Genomic DNA, 16,043 nt, shown 5'->3' on the forward strand with positions numbered 1-16,043 from the left:
CGACACTATCAGCGGTTAAAAAAAGAACTAAATGTTTTGGTTCAATGAACTGTCAAAACACCTGCAAACTGTAAAATCTGGGACAGACAGTCATGATAATAATTAATGGACAGATGAAGACAAACTAACTGCAAGCAGTTGTTATTGATAAATGCCAGCTGTTTGCACAGCCATGAGTTCTTTTTGCAAAGTTTGGACGATTCAAAAAAAAAAAAAAAAAATCCCTATCTAAGCACTTATTCAAATGCAAATTTATGCACATAGTGCTGCATTAAAGCCCTCTAAACCGCATCCATTCGGGTTGAAAACAGGAAACAGTGAGATGAGGATGACATTTCATTTCAAGTAAATGCCTATCAATTGTAGAGCATCAGCAAAAGTGCTCGACTTACTCAACTGGTAGTCAAACACGCACCCAGCTGAAAGCATCCATTCCTTGAATCAGACGTTGGCCACTCACCTCACGTTTCTTATTTTACTAAGCAGCCAAAGCAAACCAAAACAGCAGAATGACACACACCTAAAGCTGTGGTGCAAAATACGCTGTTTCAGTTTCAACGTTTTCAGTGTGTTTGTGGTCTGCGTGCATGCATATGGATTTCTGCGACAGGTATTCGCCAATCATTGGATCGCCAACACAATGTTTTTTACTCTCCCTTGACTGAACTTCTCTGGGCTGTTTGCCACTGATCCTACTGTTGCCAAGGGCCGAAAGAGGAAGAGTCCTTTCATGTGGCGCTCATTGCACAAGAAGCCGTCTAACCTGCTGAGTTCCTCACATTCCTCTCCAGCTGAGGTGGCTGATGAGAAGACGGACGGGTCAACCTGAAACGGGATGGACTTGTGGCAAAAAAAAGGACTTGAATGACTGAATGGCTCATTAGTACGACTCCAGAAACGACTACACGTCTCACACTGTGGTCGAACAAACCTTTCTTGTGGCATTTCCTTACAATGCCTATAGAAAGGATATGCAGATAAGTTAATGACTCTGATCGGCCACAAACGTTTATATGCTGAGGTAAATGGCTGCGTAGGCTTTGGTGGTAAAGGTTCCTGAACTGACATTTGATATCAATATGATAGACCACAACACTTACACACACACCACAGATTTTGCATAGTTTTTTGATTGGAGGATGGAAGATCTATTCCACTGGTATGGATACACCTACTGGTTGTGTATCATCACTAGTTATGACTTGATAGAATAATAGAAAAGTCATCACATTGCAGGGAGATCTCATACATTTCTTTCCTCTCTAAATTGCCAGTTTTGTTAATTATTTTGGAAATTAAGGCTTTAAATTAATGTTTGCTTACATTTGATAAAACGTGATATTATTTCTATTTGTTTTGGTTACTCTATAAACCAATCAATCAAACAAATGAAGCCTCCCTGACTAAATATACACACATTTACATACACACATACACACATTTTCAAAGTTTTGTGTAAACAAAATTAATCAAGTTATTGTTTTAGAAATGAAGACTTTAATTCAGGGGTGCCTAAAACTTTGTCTTATAAGAGGCCAAACACCATACTTGATGAAGGACTGTGGGTTGAAGTTATGGCCCGTTTCCACTGAGTGGTTGTGGTACGGTACGGTTTGGTACGCTTTTATGGCCGTTTCCACTGTCAAAAGATACTTAAAAGCGAACTGCACAGTACCACTTTTTGGGTACAATTTGCAAAGGGTACCTACCATGACAAAAGTGTACCAAAAGGCAGAGATAGATGTGCAGTTGAACGCTACTGGTTTACAGAGAAGCATCACTCGCGCATACACAAGCAGAAGAATGAAAACAAAGAAACTGCCATTTTTAAATACACAGCTGAGACATTACATCGTAATACTATATGCATATAGTAACGAGCCATAGTTGACTCGAACTCAAACAAACCAACCTTATCATTGTCTTGATGTACAGCCACAAAGCCAAGAAGAACAAAATCTATTGTGTCCTGTTTTTGTTTTACAAGGCCGTCTAAAAGTACGAGCGGTTTCACTTTCTCCAGGGAGCTCGCGATTGCTCGTGTGCGCGAGAGTGAAGCGTGGAAAAAAAGGAGCAAATGATTCCTTCACCAACCTAAAACATGCTGCCATGTTTAACTATTATCATCGCTTTTTGGACTATTATGAACGTGGAATGACGGAATTACTCTCTAACAGAGGTTACATGTGCTGGAGAAGATTAAAGATACAGACGAGAGTTGCGTGTTGTTTTTGAACCCAAATAAGGACAAAATGTATGCTGTGTGTATTTTTTTGTCTGTAATTGGTAACATATCGCAGACTGTAAGGGGATGTATGTGTTCATATACATTGCATTTATTTATTTATTTACTTATTTATTTTTAACGTTAAATTCCAGATGTTACAGAAACTTTCTATAGTACACCATGCTCACCAAAGGTACCCTTGGCACCCTTTAGGCAGTGGAAATGCAAGCCTGATAAAAGTGACCCATATCGTACCGTACTGTACCAGTTAGTAAAAACGGGCCATATATATATATATACCAAAGCGTATTACATTAAATTTGCCATGGGTAATTTCCTAATTTAGTTGCTAATATCTAAAAATAACTAGAAAACGTTGCTTTAAAACATATTAATTAGTGATGAAGTAGCATGTTTTATAATGGACTTATATTCAACTTTATTGTAATTACTCATGTACAAGTACAAAGTATAGAGTCTAAAAGTATAAAGTGCAGTTCTAGAAACAACTCTGGGTGATATTTATAGATGGATGCACTATGAACATTATATACAGGTTGTATTAACAGATTTACAATAGATGAATACACTGTATGTACAGGTAATCCCATTTATAACACAATAGAGTTCAATGCTGAATATACTAGTCGAGCTGCTCCTGCCTTTGCCTTGATTTGCTTGCCGATGTCTTGTGTATTATCTGTCAAGTGACAGTATTTACATTTTAACATTTAAATGAAACAATTAATTTTAGTTGGTATTTTGTAGCTCCTCAGTTAAATAAAAAAAACAAAAGGTTTTGTTAAATTCCATCTCTGTCGAAGGCATTCGCCCCAACCAACTTCCCATCATTCTCTCTCACTTTTCAGATGGGATGAAAGGCCAAAACTTTGGCCCTATTTTGGGCACCTCTGCTTTAAGTTAATAGGTATACTTTCATTTGATAAAAAGTAATATTAATTTTTAGATTTGTCTGCATTTTGCATCTATTATTTGTATCTGTTTTGCTTACTCTATAACTCAAATGAATGAAGCCCTGCTGAGCAAAACATTATAACATCTCACTGACCCTTAACTATTGAATGGTACTTTGTATTTCATTTACAATTAAACCATTCTTGAACTACCTTCCAGCTTTTACTTTTAATATATTTAAATGAAAATATTTTCAAACCGCAAGGAGGACAAATTCACCCAGTTGCATGCAAACAAAAACACACAGTGGTGATCAGCTCTTCGACTTTGACCACCGCCAAGTACATCAAACTAAAACATGTTTAAGCCTTTAAGAAATATTTCATAAATTCTACCCACAAAAAAAGGACACCACAGCTATCATCTGCCTGGCCTAAAAACTGCGCTATCCCTGCACTGTGATTAGAGCTGCAAAACAGGAAATGAGAGAAAGGCAGCAAAACACGATGAGAGTGATAGGCCCGCTCCTGCTCTCCCTGTGCGTTTGAACGAGCGCGTCCCTGACTGACAGCTTGTGAAGTCCCGAGCGAAGCACTGATGGTATCATCTGACCCGGATCTTTAACGATGAGGACTAGACAACTGATGGTGGGCTGATATGAAAGTGGGTTAGAGAACGATGCTTCACCAAAGCGACACTTCCCTTTGGTTTAAGAGAGCATTTCCTTTTGGTGGAGTGCTAGTCTTGCAGGCAACACAGCAGCCTGTCCTATAGGTGGCCTAACCGCAATGTTTGTTAGCCAGTCTGTGCACGTCCCAAAGGACAAAACAGATCTGCTGTTTTTTTCCAGAATGTGTCAGCTGCGGTCACATAACCACAGCCTCGTAGCCAGATATGAGGTCAGTGGGGTACAGAAGTCAGTATAAATTTTGATGCTCAAAAATACAAATCGAAGGTATGCGAATGGAAATTTATTTAAAATGATGTTGCTGAATAAATCTATGCCACTGAGTTTCAGCAGGCTGACTGACTGAGTTCCTAAGGCCGTGGGTAAAGGCTTCGCTCTTTATGTTGCCAGATACAGTTAATTTGTGTTAGTTTCACATCATTGGAAATTATTTTAATATTTATTGTGACTACATTAATAAAGAAATTAAGGGGATGAAGTTAATGAAGTGGGGAGATGAAAGCTGGAGCTTTCATTTGCAAGATTTTGGTGCCCTTTCAGCGACTTGAACATGTACACATACATCAACTATATACTATAAAACCAACATAGGCTCATTCTGAAAACGAAGCCCTATATACATTTCTGGAGATCGCAAATTATGTAGCCAGATGTACGTATGACTGGATTTCATCATTAAAACGGATGATACAGGGCAGTATGACAGCGTTCCTTTTTGCGATTACCAGCTGACTGCTTACTTCGATATGGATGGCTTTTCCACTGTTACCAGTTTGTCCAGCGGTTTGTCGCGTAAGTCGGAGGATTTGAGACGCAGATTGGAGTTGATTGTGACAACGAGTTTCGAGGTTATCGAACATTGTAAAAATCATGCGAGGGCTTTTATTTTTCTGGATTGCTTTTAAAAACAGGGAAGTGGGTGGGCACTGGTCAATTAGTGCTTCTTAAAACACTCGGTTGGGTTTAGGGAAGCCCGTGGGTGGGGGTATCGGTCAGTTGGTCAGTCAGTCAGTCGACATTGGCTTTTGGTAAGTTAACGCAAGAACAGCAGGTGCGAATGGCACTCGCGAGAGAAATTTGGGTTCTCAAAAAGTGTAGACAGTGAGAACGAGAACAAAAATGTAGCGCCTGGGACATATTTGGTGCTCTCTGGAAATAGATGTACATAATCAGAATGACTCTGTGTTGTACATAACTGCAGGTTAACTATGATTATTAATAACTTTAACTGTTATAACATTTGTGACTAGTTAATTAGTCCAAGTTATAAGTAACTAATAAAGTTATGGAAACTAATAACCTTAACTTTTTCCAAATTTGATTCATACAGAACATACAAAGCATAAGTCCTCTATCTCTCATTAGAGATAGACAGAGAGAAAGATAGATAATGACTGGCCTACAATAGTGAGAACTTGGAGAGAAAGAGAGAAAGATGATAATAATTGGCCTACAATATTAACAAACTGTAACACAGTGAGTATACTTCATATAAGTATAAGTTCATTTGAAGCCATGATTATTGCACAATTCCTAAAAGTTCGCAGACCTAGTTTACAAACCAGTAGCTATGGCCATGTACAACCACAGTTGTTCTGCAGGTTGTGGCACACATTACTACAACCTGGCCATATGTTTCTCTGCATAGAACTTTAAGGCCTGACCTGAGTGTGTGCGTAGATGTCCGGTCAGGGCGTCACGGCGGCGGCAGGCATAGCTGCAGAACGGGCATTTGAAGGGCTTCTCTCCCGTGTGGAGTTTGATGTGTCTTAGCAGGTTGCCCTTCTGAGTGAATGAAACCCCACACTGGTTGCACTGGAACGGCCGATCACCTGATGGACAGAGACACGAACAAGAGACACTCGCTGATCACTGCTTGAGCTAATGTTAATAAATGTATAAATACTGCAGTGTTTTCAGTCCAGCTGTCTTTGTATTGAGCAGAGAGGATACAGGTTCTGTTGTTTCCATTCTGGGTTGGCTGATATGTTGCATATGTGCATAGAAAAGGATGAAACACAAAGGTCTTTTTAAGTTGAGACTTTCAGTTGAAAAATAGTACAAAGTATTTACACAAATTGGTCAGTTAAAATGGCTAATTTACACGCAACATATTAGTTAAAGTTTTAAAGTGGCTTTAGTTACACTACGATATACAGTATACAATTAAAAGCTCATTTCTCAAATTATTTGTTTTGAAAAAGTTTGTTTTGGTTCAAAGTGGTCTATTTAAATGATTCAAAATGTATTTAAAATCAGATTTCTCATCGCCCAAAAGTTGTTCAAAAGTAATCAAGTACACTTCATTTAAGAAGTTATCAAGTACACTCGAAAAATTATATTTGCTTTCTGTTTAAAATACTTATTTAAAATAAGCTGAAACAACACAATTTTTGAATTTTTTGGGGGCACAACTTAATCGCTTTAAGTTCAATGCAGTGCATCACGGTGGCTCAGTGGGTAGCACGATTGCCTCACAGCAAGAGGGGCTGGTTCGAACCTCGGCTGGGTCAGATGTCATTTCTGTGTGGAGTTTGCATGTTCTCCCCATGATCACGTGGGTTTCCTCCGGGTGCTCCGGTTTCCCCCACAGTCCAAAGACATGCCCTATTGGAGTACTGGTTATGCTAAATTGTCCATAGTGTATGTGTGTGAAAGAGTGTGTATGGATATTTCCCAATGATGGGTTGCAGCTGGAAGGGCATCCGCTGCATAAAACATATATGCTGGATAAGTTGGTGGTTCATTCCGCTGTGGTGACCCCAGATTAATAAAGGGACTAAGCCGAAAAGAAAATGAATGAATGAAAGTTCAATCCACTTAATTTTGTAAAAACTAATATGCTAACTTAATTCCTTCACTTTGTCCCAACACAAATCGATTTTGTGGAACCCAGCATTTTTTGCATTGCACAGTATATCACTCACTTAAAAAAAAAAAAATCATATTAATAATAATAATTATAATAATAATAAAATAAAATAAAATAAATATTTTTGTAAAACAAATGTTTTTATTTTAAATTTTTACTTTGTTCAAATTCTTATCTATACTCTACAGTATATTGTCAGAAAGCTGAGGGTGCCTATCATACACTCGGCACAATAAGGCGCAATGCATGTGTGGTGCGATTTGTTGCTATTTTCGGACCAGCGCAACAGTAATTTTTACGTTTTGCGCCGCGTTGTTTAAATAGCAAACTCATACGAGCCACCCTATGGACTCATGGGCATGCTGGTCTGATAAGGAGGGGTGTTGAGGCACAATGTTGGTGTGTTGCTATTTTGAGGAACTTAAATAGAGCGCGCCATTGACCAACTAAAAGCTGGTCTAAAGTCCAGAGCAGAGTTGTTTTAATAAAAACAAGTTTAGAATTGTCCACCAGTCAGGTTTTGGAGACGTCTGCATCACCATATGGGGATAAGAATAGGACGTGTGCTTGGATATAACTGTTTTTTTAAACCACATTTCGTTGTTATTGTTCAATTATTCGTTTGCTAGAAATTAGTACTAAATTTAGAAATAGTTTTAAAACAAATGTTTGTACTTAACAATCTAAATTAAATATATATAGGCTGATAGATGTCTTCAGTTAGGTGCGTACAACACTGTTTCCTTTTTCACAAAAGTAAAGGAGTAGAGTAAAAGTAAAAAGAAAGTAAAGCAGCCGAATAGAGGAGGCTTGTTCTTTATCCTCGCGCTGCAGATGGTTTGTTTAACGCTAGTGAAATGTTCAGTTTTTCCACTGACTCATAAAGGGAATGGGAGATGAGACTTTGATTGGTTTAATGCACATTATGCTCAAAACACACCCATAACTCATAAAGAGAATAAGCACAACCCTATTAGACCATGTGCCAGGGCACAAACCATATTTTTCCGTCCTTAAAGTAGCAAAAGTGGATTCAGACATGTCCTTAATGCTTTAGCACCATGCGCTTTAGACTTTGTGCCTAGATTGTTGAAATAGAGCCAGAGAAATTTAACAATATATTATTTTTTTTCAACTTTACCACTAGCTGACATAGAACAACATAAAGGACATCAATTGACCAACATTTTCATTTTTGACAAACAGTATTATAATTGTGAGTTATTATAAGAGAAATATATTATTATAAGAGAAATATTTTTCATTGCTATGATGATAACGATGCTAATCCTCTTACAATGGTACAATTTTCAGTTTTGTTTGATTGTAAATATGATAATGTTCAGTTAATTGGCTTACTCATGCATCAGACCTACTGCTTGAGCACCTGCTCTAAAAATAGCCTCTATATAAATCTAAACCCACATTTGATGGAAATTTTCATCTTCATCTGTCGCAGTGGCTTATTCAAGGTTTTCTCTTTGCGTGCTTAGATAAAAACCTGGAAAACTGAAATATGAGCGTGTCCTGCTAGCGTGTCATCTGGCGGTATCAGCGTCAGCCCAGGGCTTGGGAACAGGTTGTGGAGGATTCCTGGGATGTTTTCCTTGAGAATAACTCCTAGTCTTAACTATTGTCTTCGTACTGAACAGCTATACCCGCTCCACACCCTTCTAACAGCGAAAAAAAGGAAGAACGCATGAGTGACAAGCCTTGGTCACGAAAAGGGTTTTGCTGTTTTAATGGGAAGTCAGAGAAATGTGTTGTGTCTGTCGAAACCTATTTGAAAAGTGTCACAATAAATTTAGAATTTTGGGTGTCTTTAAACTTCCACTTAATTATTTTAATTAGGGTCAATATTCATAATATAGAGTTGAAGGCAAGTTTGTTATCCTTCAATTAATTATATCCTTCAGTTAATTATATTTCATTTTTAAATATTTATGTGTTTAAATGATGTTTCACAGAGCAAGAACATTTTCACAGTATTTCCTTTTTCATTTCTTTAGAGAAATGCCTTTAATTTTGTTTAGTTTGGCTGGAAATATTTTTTTAAATATTAAAATATTTTATTTTATATATATTTTATTTATATTTGATTTTTTTTTTATTAAATTTTTAAGGTCAATATCCAAAATACCTACATAAATAGTAGGTACTGTGATAAATTAGTAATTATAAATGAGTTATTAAAACTATTATGTTAACAAATATGTAAATAGCACTTTGGGAAATAGTTTTTAAAAATGATTTCACAGTAGGGCTAATAATTCTGTTTGTATATGTATATATAATATGTATATATAATATAAAATGTAAATACTGAACGAAATGATGTGTTCCAAAATAGCAGGAAACTGTTTTTACTTCCTTCAATGACATTAATGACATGTAATTATAATTTATATATTTACCATTATATTTACCGTTTGGCAGTCTTATCCCCGTTTCATTCTGCACTTCGGCTCCTGGCCCAGCATCTTGTAAGTTGTTTGGACTGTCAATCATGGGATCCTCCAATCCAGAGCCTTCCTCGCCACTATGCCCTGCCTCATCTGGACCACCAGCTCTTCTTTCCGTGTCCTCCTCAGTGCCTTCTTCTTGTTTGATTGTGCGTGCTGGAAGAAAACATTAAAGCTTTTAAGTCTGTCTTATTGTTTCAGGCAGAAACTTTCAACACCTCCCAATTTTGAGTTTTTTAGCTTATTGTAAAGTGTTTTATTCAGTCTAACTCAGGGGTGCCCAAAATTTTTCTTAGGACAGGCCAGAAACCAAACTTCATTGAGGGTTGTGGGCCGAAGGTAAAAACCAAACTGTATTATGTAAATTTTCCATGAGTAATTTCCTAATTTATTTCCTAATATTTAAAATTAACTACAAAACATTGTTTTAAATTATATTAACTAATGCAGTATATTTTATAAAATTATAATGAACTTATTACAGTAAAGTAAGCAACAGTAAGCAACTACGTTATTAACACAATGTAGTTCAATGCTGAACACACTAAGCTGCAACTGCCTTTTGACTTGGTTTGCTTGCCGATGTCTTGTGCATTGCCCGCTATCCGTGGAGTGACAGTATTTACATTTTTTAAAAACCTGATTCATTTACAAAACAAAACAAATTACAAAACAAACAAACAAAATGTTACATTAAATCACGAAATGACCATCTCTGCTATAGATAATAGCTCATTCGCGTATTTAAGTGTGACGTCCCACAAAGCAGCTTCTGGGTCCAAGCACTCTATCAAACTGAATGGGGAGACTCAACATATGCTAATAATAAACGTTTGTAAAGTGCTGTAATATTTTCGAAAATCTTGATCGCAATATATATACCCATGCCTAATATCCAATGGCCAGAAAGTGATACATTTTTTTATAAACTGTTAAAATATTGGTGTCTGTGATGCAGCAAGTCCAGAGACCGTTGTGTACACCATGATTTTATATGAAATTCAATGTGTGATATGAATGCAAAGTAATCATAAGCGAAAACTTTCTCAATTCAAATGAGTAGTGGCCCGGAAACAGTATTTCATACATCACGACTTAACAAGTGTATTCTCCCTCTCATCTCAAATAGGATGGTGGGCCAAATAAAAGTTTAGCATGGGCCATCTCTGGGCAAGTTTGGGCATCTCTGGTCTAACGCAAATAATACATCCAAATTACACTTTAAATGACATTTTTATTGCATGTTATACATTTGTCTGTGTAAATTGCAATCACAGTACACATTTTTAAAGGCTGTTTGTCAAAATGAGTTTTTTCTCCTGCACTGAGTCATAAATCTCCACTTTTCAGCACTTACATAAGCTACATAAACTGCACAGTTTTATTCATATCTGCATTCCCAAGGATTTTAAAGAGTGGTTTGTTTTTAAATGATTTGTCTGATTAAATAAAATGTTTGATTCTTGTTACGAACCTAATGTGCAGCTTTACAAAAGATGCACATTACTGCATTACATTTAAATTCAAAAAAGTTAAGGTTATTAGTGACCATACATGTAACTCATTAACTTGTAACTAATAGCTTTTAACAGTGAAAGTTATTACATATAAACAGGGACGGATTTAGTGATTTCTGGGCCCTAAGCAATTTCGGCCATGGAGCCCGAAAATTCTAAAATGCACCTTTGGTACTTTAATTAATTTTTTATCGATTTATTGTGCTGTTTTTATCCTTATATGCCTCATTCTCATTTTCAACATTTTGTCTTAATGCAAAATAATAATAACAACATGTAAGCATTTTTTAAATGATTTGTTTTTATAAAATGGATTCACGACTAAAAATTATGTATAAACTATTTCGGTTTTAAAATTAAATCTTTAACTAGTTTGACTGCTGGACTGCTCCATAATTGAGGGTGGGGGACACATTTGCGATGTAATAAACATTAAACTTATGAAATTTTTTGACCCTCATCATACAAAATATAAGAGAAAATAATGTTATATACGATTTATAGGTATAATTTATACTTCTAGCATTTAGAGAGCCCTCAGATTTCCTGGGGCTATAAGCCCATACTTCAGCTAGTTCAAAATGCAACTGCTAGAGTGCTTTCTAGAACAAAGAAATATGATCATATTACTCCAGTTCTTTCATCATTGCATTGACTCCATCATTGACTCCCTATTAAAAATTGTATAAATTGTAACATTTTATTGACTACCTACAAAGCCCTGAACGGCTCAGCTCCCCACTATTTGAGGGAGCTCCTGGTGTATTATAGCCCCTCACGTCCTCTTTGCTCAATTAATTCTGGACAATTAATTATTCCTAAAATATCAAAATCAACTCCAGGCGGTAGATCTTTCTCATATCTGGCACCTAAACTCTGGAACAGCCTTCCTAGCACAGTTTGGGAAGCAGATACACTGTCAGTTTAAAAGTAGATTAAAGACACATCTCTTTGCATTAGCATACACATTAGCATACATATAAAACACAAATGCTTTTTCATCCTCTAAAGGATTGTTAGTCTGCATTATTTAGGGCAACTGGAGCCGAGAACACTTCCCAAAAAGACATTATAATTTGAACGGCATCTGCATTTATGTTAGTCTGTTTTTATTATTCCTGAGGTTTACATAATCCTGGACAAGGCCGTATCCTGAGCAGCTGCTGTGGTGGTCATGGAGGAATGGAGAGCATGAGATTGATTTCTGAAAGACCCAGTGACAGACAAGTCGCATTGATCCTGAAGGGTCAGCCTGTACACCAGCCGGTGTCTTCTCCCACCTGCAGCTTCTCCAAGATGTCCAGCGTTCTCCAGCCTCCAACACCTAGACTGCAGCTCTGCACAAGAAGTTTGGCAATAGGACAAATGGTCGTGCCCAACTGAGCCTGGTTTCTCTGGTTTTTTCTTCAGTTCTTCCACCTGCCCTTCTTTCTTTCGTCAATTGGTGAAGTTTGTTCCTCGCTGCTGTCACCACTGGCTTGCATGGTTTGGGACTTGTGGAGCTGTGCATTGATGGATTTGCTCTTCAGTGTTTGGACTTTCAACAGGGGAAATTAAACTACACTAAACTGAACATAAACTCTGAAAACTGGACTGACACTTTCAATTCACTATAATCTTCTATGTTAAGATGCTTTGACACAATCTACATTGTAAAAGCGCTATAGAAATAAAGATGAATTGAATAAGTGGCCGCTTACCTTACTTATTGATTAAATCCACTGTATTTAAACATAGTTAACCTGCAGTTATACAGTATATCATGTCCATGAGTACCATTATATAATGAAATGTTTCATTACTTAACGATAACTTTAACTTTAATTCTATAAAAACAATTATGATTTCTTTCTAGCTCAGAATCTTTCCTGAATTATAGATGGGCAAAATCCTCTCTGTAAAAAAACTAAAAACTATATGTCCAATATGTCCAAAAATTAATCATTTCTAAACTGACTTCATCCAACGTTCAGCTTTCATGCTCAAAAAAATATGCAAATTAGCGCATTTCTAATTAAATAAAGCCTTATTAACATATTTAAACTAATAATTTTAGTAAACCTGTAATCCATATATGTTTATTTGCAATTCTTAATGTAATCAATCAACTGTGAAAGTATCGTGATAAAAGTATTGTGTTTATTTTATTCCTATTCACCTGCAGTGTCTTGCCTTAACAGTACCAAAGACACTCCATCGCCCACAGCACTTCAATATTTTCCATACACAGCATTTGCGTGAATTAAGATAAGCCTCTTTTGAAATCACTGGTTACTATGACAGCGCAGTGACCAAGAAATCTGCTCTCCAACATGATAACAGCATCGGGATGACAGCGAACAGGAAAAAAATAAATAAAAAACAGGCCAGACGCAGCTGTAGTCTCTAGAGTGGCGAGGCAAACGGCGGGCAGGTGGGTTTCTACATGACTGACAGTGGAAGACAGTCAGTGGGCCAATGCTTTGGTCTGGACTGAGCAGGTCCCTCCATTTATCTGCGCACACACAGGCAGCTGAGCACCTCCAGGGAGGACAAGGCCTCCCCCACACGCGCTGACAAAATAGACATGCAAAGGACGCGTAAACACATAGCGACACGTAAACACACCACAGCCCGGCCTGCAAGTTTTTCCGTCACAACCACGCATACTCTCCAGGTTTCACGACAGGTGGAAAGAAAGAAAGAAAAAAAGAAACAGCAGGCAAGCTTCTCTCCGCCATCCAGACAAACCAGTTTGTAATTTTACCGTGAGTTTTTTAATCTCTGGGCGAGAGCTTGAGACTGTGCTTTGAGTCACCCCTGTCTTTCCCGTCCGTGTGAGTGTTGTCCCTCAGGCAAAGCTGCTCTGCATTTTGGCGAGATGTGAGTCAGAGTCTGCGAGTGTGACTGAAATCGCTCTGATCCAGCTTTCAGAAAAGCTCAGTAGTTCCTGCTGTTTTGTTGACTCTCACACCAGAGCAATATCAGTCAAAAACAGCAATTCAGATGGGAATAGATTTCCCTGAGGAGGCCAATATGTGTTTCGCAAACATAAATTGTGATTTTATATCATAAATTGTTATTTATATTAGTGCTGGGCAAAGATTAATCACTTCCAATATAAAAAGTTTGTTTTGACATCCATATATATATATATATATATATATATATATATATATATATATATATATATATATATATATATATATATATATATATATATGTGTGTGTGCGTGTGCTGTGTATATTTATGATGTATCTACAAGTACACACATGCATGCATACATTTGAGAACTTTTAAAAATATATTTAGACATAAAATATATATGTAGATGACACAAATTGTATATAAATTTGAATATACAGTTGAAGTCAGATTTATTAGCCCCCCTGTTAATTCCCCCCCAATTTCTGTTTAACGGAGAGAAGATATTTTTTCAACGCATTTCTAAACATAATTGTTTTGATAACTCATTTCTAATAACTGATTTATTTTATCTTTGCTATGATGACAGTAATTAATACTTGACTAGATATTCTTCACGACAATTCTATCGTCTTAAAGTGACATTTAAAGGCTTAACTAGGTTAATTAGGTTAACTAGGCAGGCTAGGGTAATTAGGCAAGTTATTGTATAATGATGCTTTGTTTTGTAGACTATCGAAAGAAAATATAGCTTAAAGGGGCTAATAATTTTGACCTTAAAATGGTTTTAAAAAATTTTTTTAACTGATTTTACTCTTGCCGAAATAAAACAAATAAGATTTTCTCCAGAAGAAAAAATATTACCAGACATACTGTGAAAATTTCCTTGCTCTGTTAAACAACATATGGGAAATATTTAAAAATGAAAAAAAATTACAAAGGGGGTTTAATAATTCTGATTTCAACTATATATATATATATATATATATATATAATATATATATATATATATATATATATATATAATATATATTATTATATATATATATATATATATATATATATATATATATATATTTATAATATTGTGCAATATTAGTGCAAATTACTAAGCAAATAAAGTTATATTACTTATTTATTTACATTTTTGAATATACACCACACACACACACCCGCACACACCCGCACACACAACGCACACACACACGTGCTCAAAATGCTCAGCATAGATGAGTACAACCCCCTTATGAGAATGAATATTTGTATCCATTTCTCAGGAATATAAACAATAATTTTTGGCTGCTTTAAACAAACACAGCTATATCTATTAAAATACGAGTTGGTCACCAAGCATCTTTAGGAATAAAAAGATAATACATTTATATTCAATCAAGTTATTGCAAAAACAAAATAAAAAAAAAGTTAACACAATTTTAAGTTTTATGTTTACCTTGATATTTTCCATTTATTACAAATGTATTATATATTTAAATATATAAGGATATAAAATATTTTTCCCCAACATAGTAATTAGGTGTACTAATTTTTGTTATCCAAAGTTTTTATACAGCAAATCAACATTTTAGTCAAACAAAAATCCAGAGCACCTACAGAAATAAGGTAATCTAATACATATACACACTAAAACAATACTCCAATCCCAACAAAAATCAGAACTGTTGTTTTGAAAATCCCCTCCAAATGAACTATACATACTGTACTGGCATACTGTACAAATTCGAACAAATCTTCAAAAATACTTGATTGCTTTAAGAGACTGTTTACACCCGATAAACAGAGCTTTTGAAAAAGAAGTGTTGTGTGGCAGTGTCACACGATAACCCTCGCTTCACCCGCTGGTGCTTCCAATGAAGTATTACAGGCGTGCTTGCTTAATATTGCACAAGAGATCTTTACTATCAAAGAACCACGCATGACTTGCACAAACAATTGCTAGCACAAAATGCAAAACTTACTCTTTACCTACAGCAACTGCGATGCAATCCTTTCAGCGCATCACAATCAAACAGCAGTAAATCAATGTGTCGAGACGTACATTTGTTCCAAAGCCTCCGTCCATTCTGTCAATCATGAGATCAGAAAACAGCTGCCTGTGTGTTAACTATCTCTAGCATTCACGTTATGGAGAGTGTATGATGGCTGCAGCTGAGTGAACTTGAAATGGTTGCCCAGGACAACATACAGAATCCTTTAGCATTCTCATCATCAACTGATCAAAGGAGTTGAATGAGAACAAAACACACTCAGTGCTGGAGATACATTCAGCCTAGTCAGCCGCTAACAGGCTCACATGACAGGCACAGCACAAAGTAAAACATCATAGTGGGATGCATAAATGATGCGCCAGTTTAACTCAATGGTCTCGATTTCTTAACATATAACTTTTGCACTGAGTTCTTTTCGAAGAAGGAATGTCTAACATTTGATGTGTAAAAT

The 16,043-nt window shown here is 36.2% G+C and overlaps 1 protein-coding gene across 2 annotated transcripts in view; it reads right to left on the reverse strand.

The window, feature by feature from the left end:
• The window catches only part of ikzf2 (IKAROS family zinc finger 2), a 53,066-nt gene that overhangs the window by 13,623 nt on the left and 23,400 nt on the right, over window positions 1–16,043 (reverse strand). The window contains exons 4-5 of one of the 2 annotated variants that reach the window (XM_056465709.1): window positions 9,129–9,320; window positions 5,495–5,662 (exon numbers count right to left, since the gene is read on the reverse strand). In XM_056465709.1, the coding sequence (XP_056321684.1) occupies window positions 5,495–5,662; window positions 9,129–9,320 (360 nt within the window). Of the gene's footprint in view, window positions 1–5,494; window positions 5,663–9,116; window positions 9,321–16,043 lie in introns of both variants that reach the window. The other variant, XM_056465708.1, reaches the window with a different exon arrangement.

The sequence above is a fragment of the Danio aesculapii genome, chromosome 9 (assembly GCF_903798145.1).
Source record: "Danio aesculapii chromosome 9, fDanAes4.1, whole genome shotgun sequence".
NCBI lineage: Eukaryota > Metazoa > Chordata > Actinopteri > Cypriniformes > Danionidae > Danio > Danio aesculapii.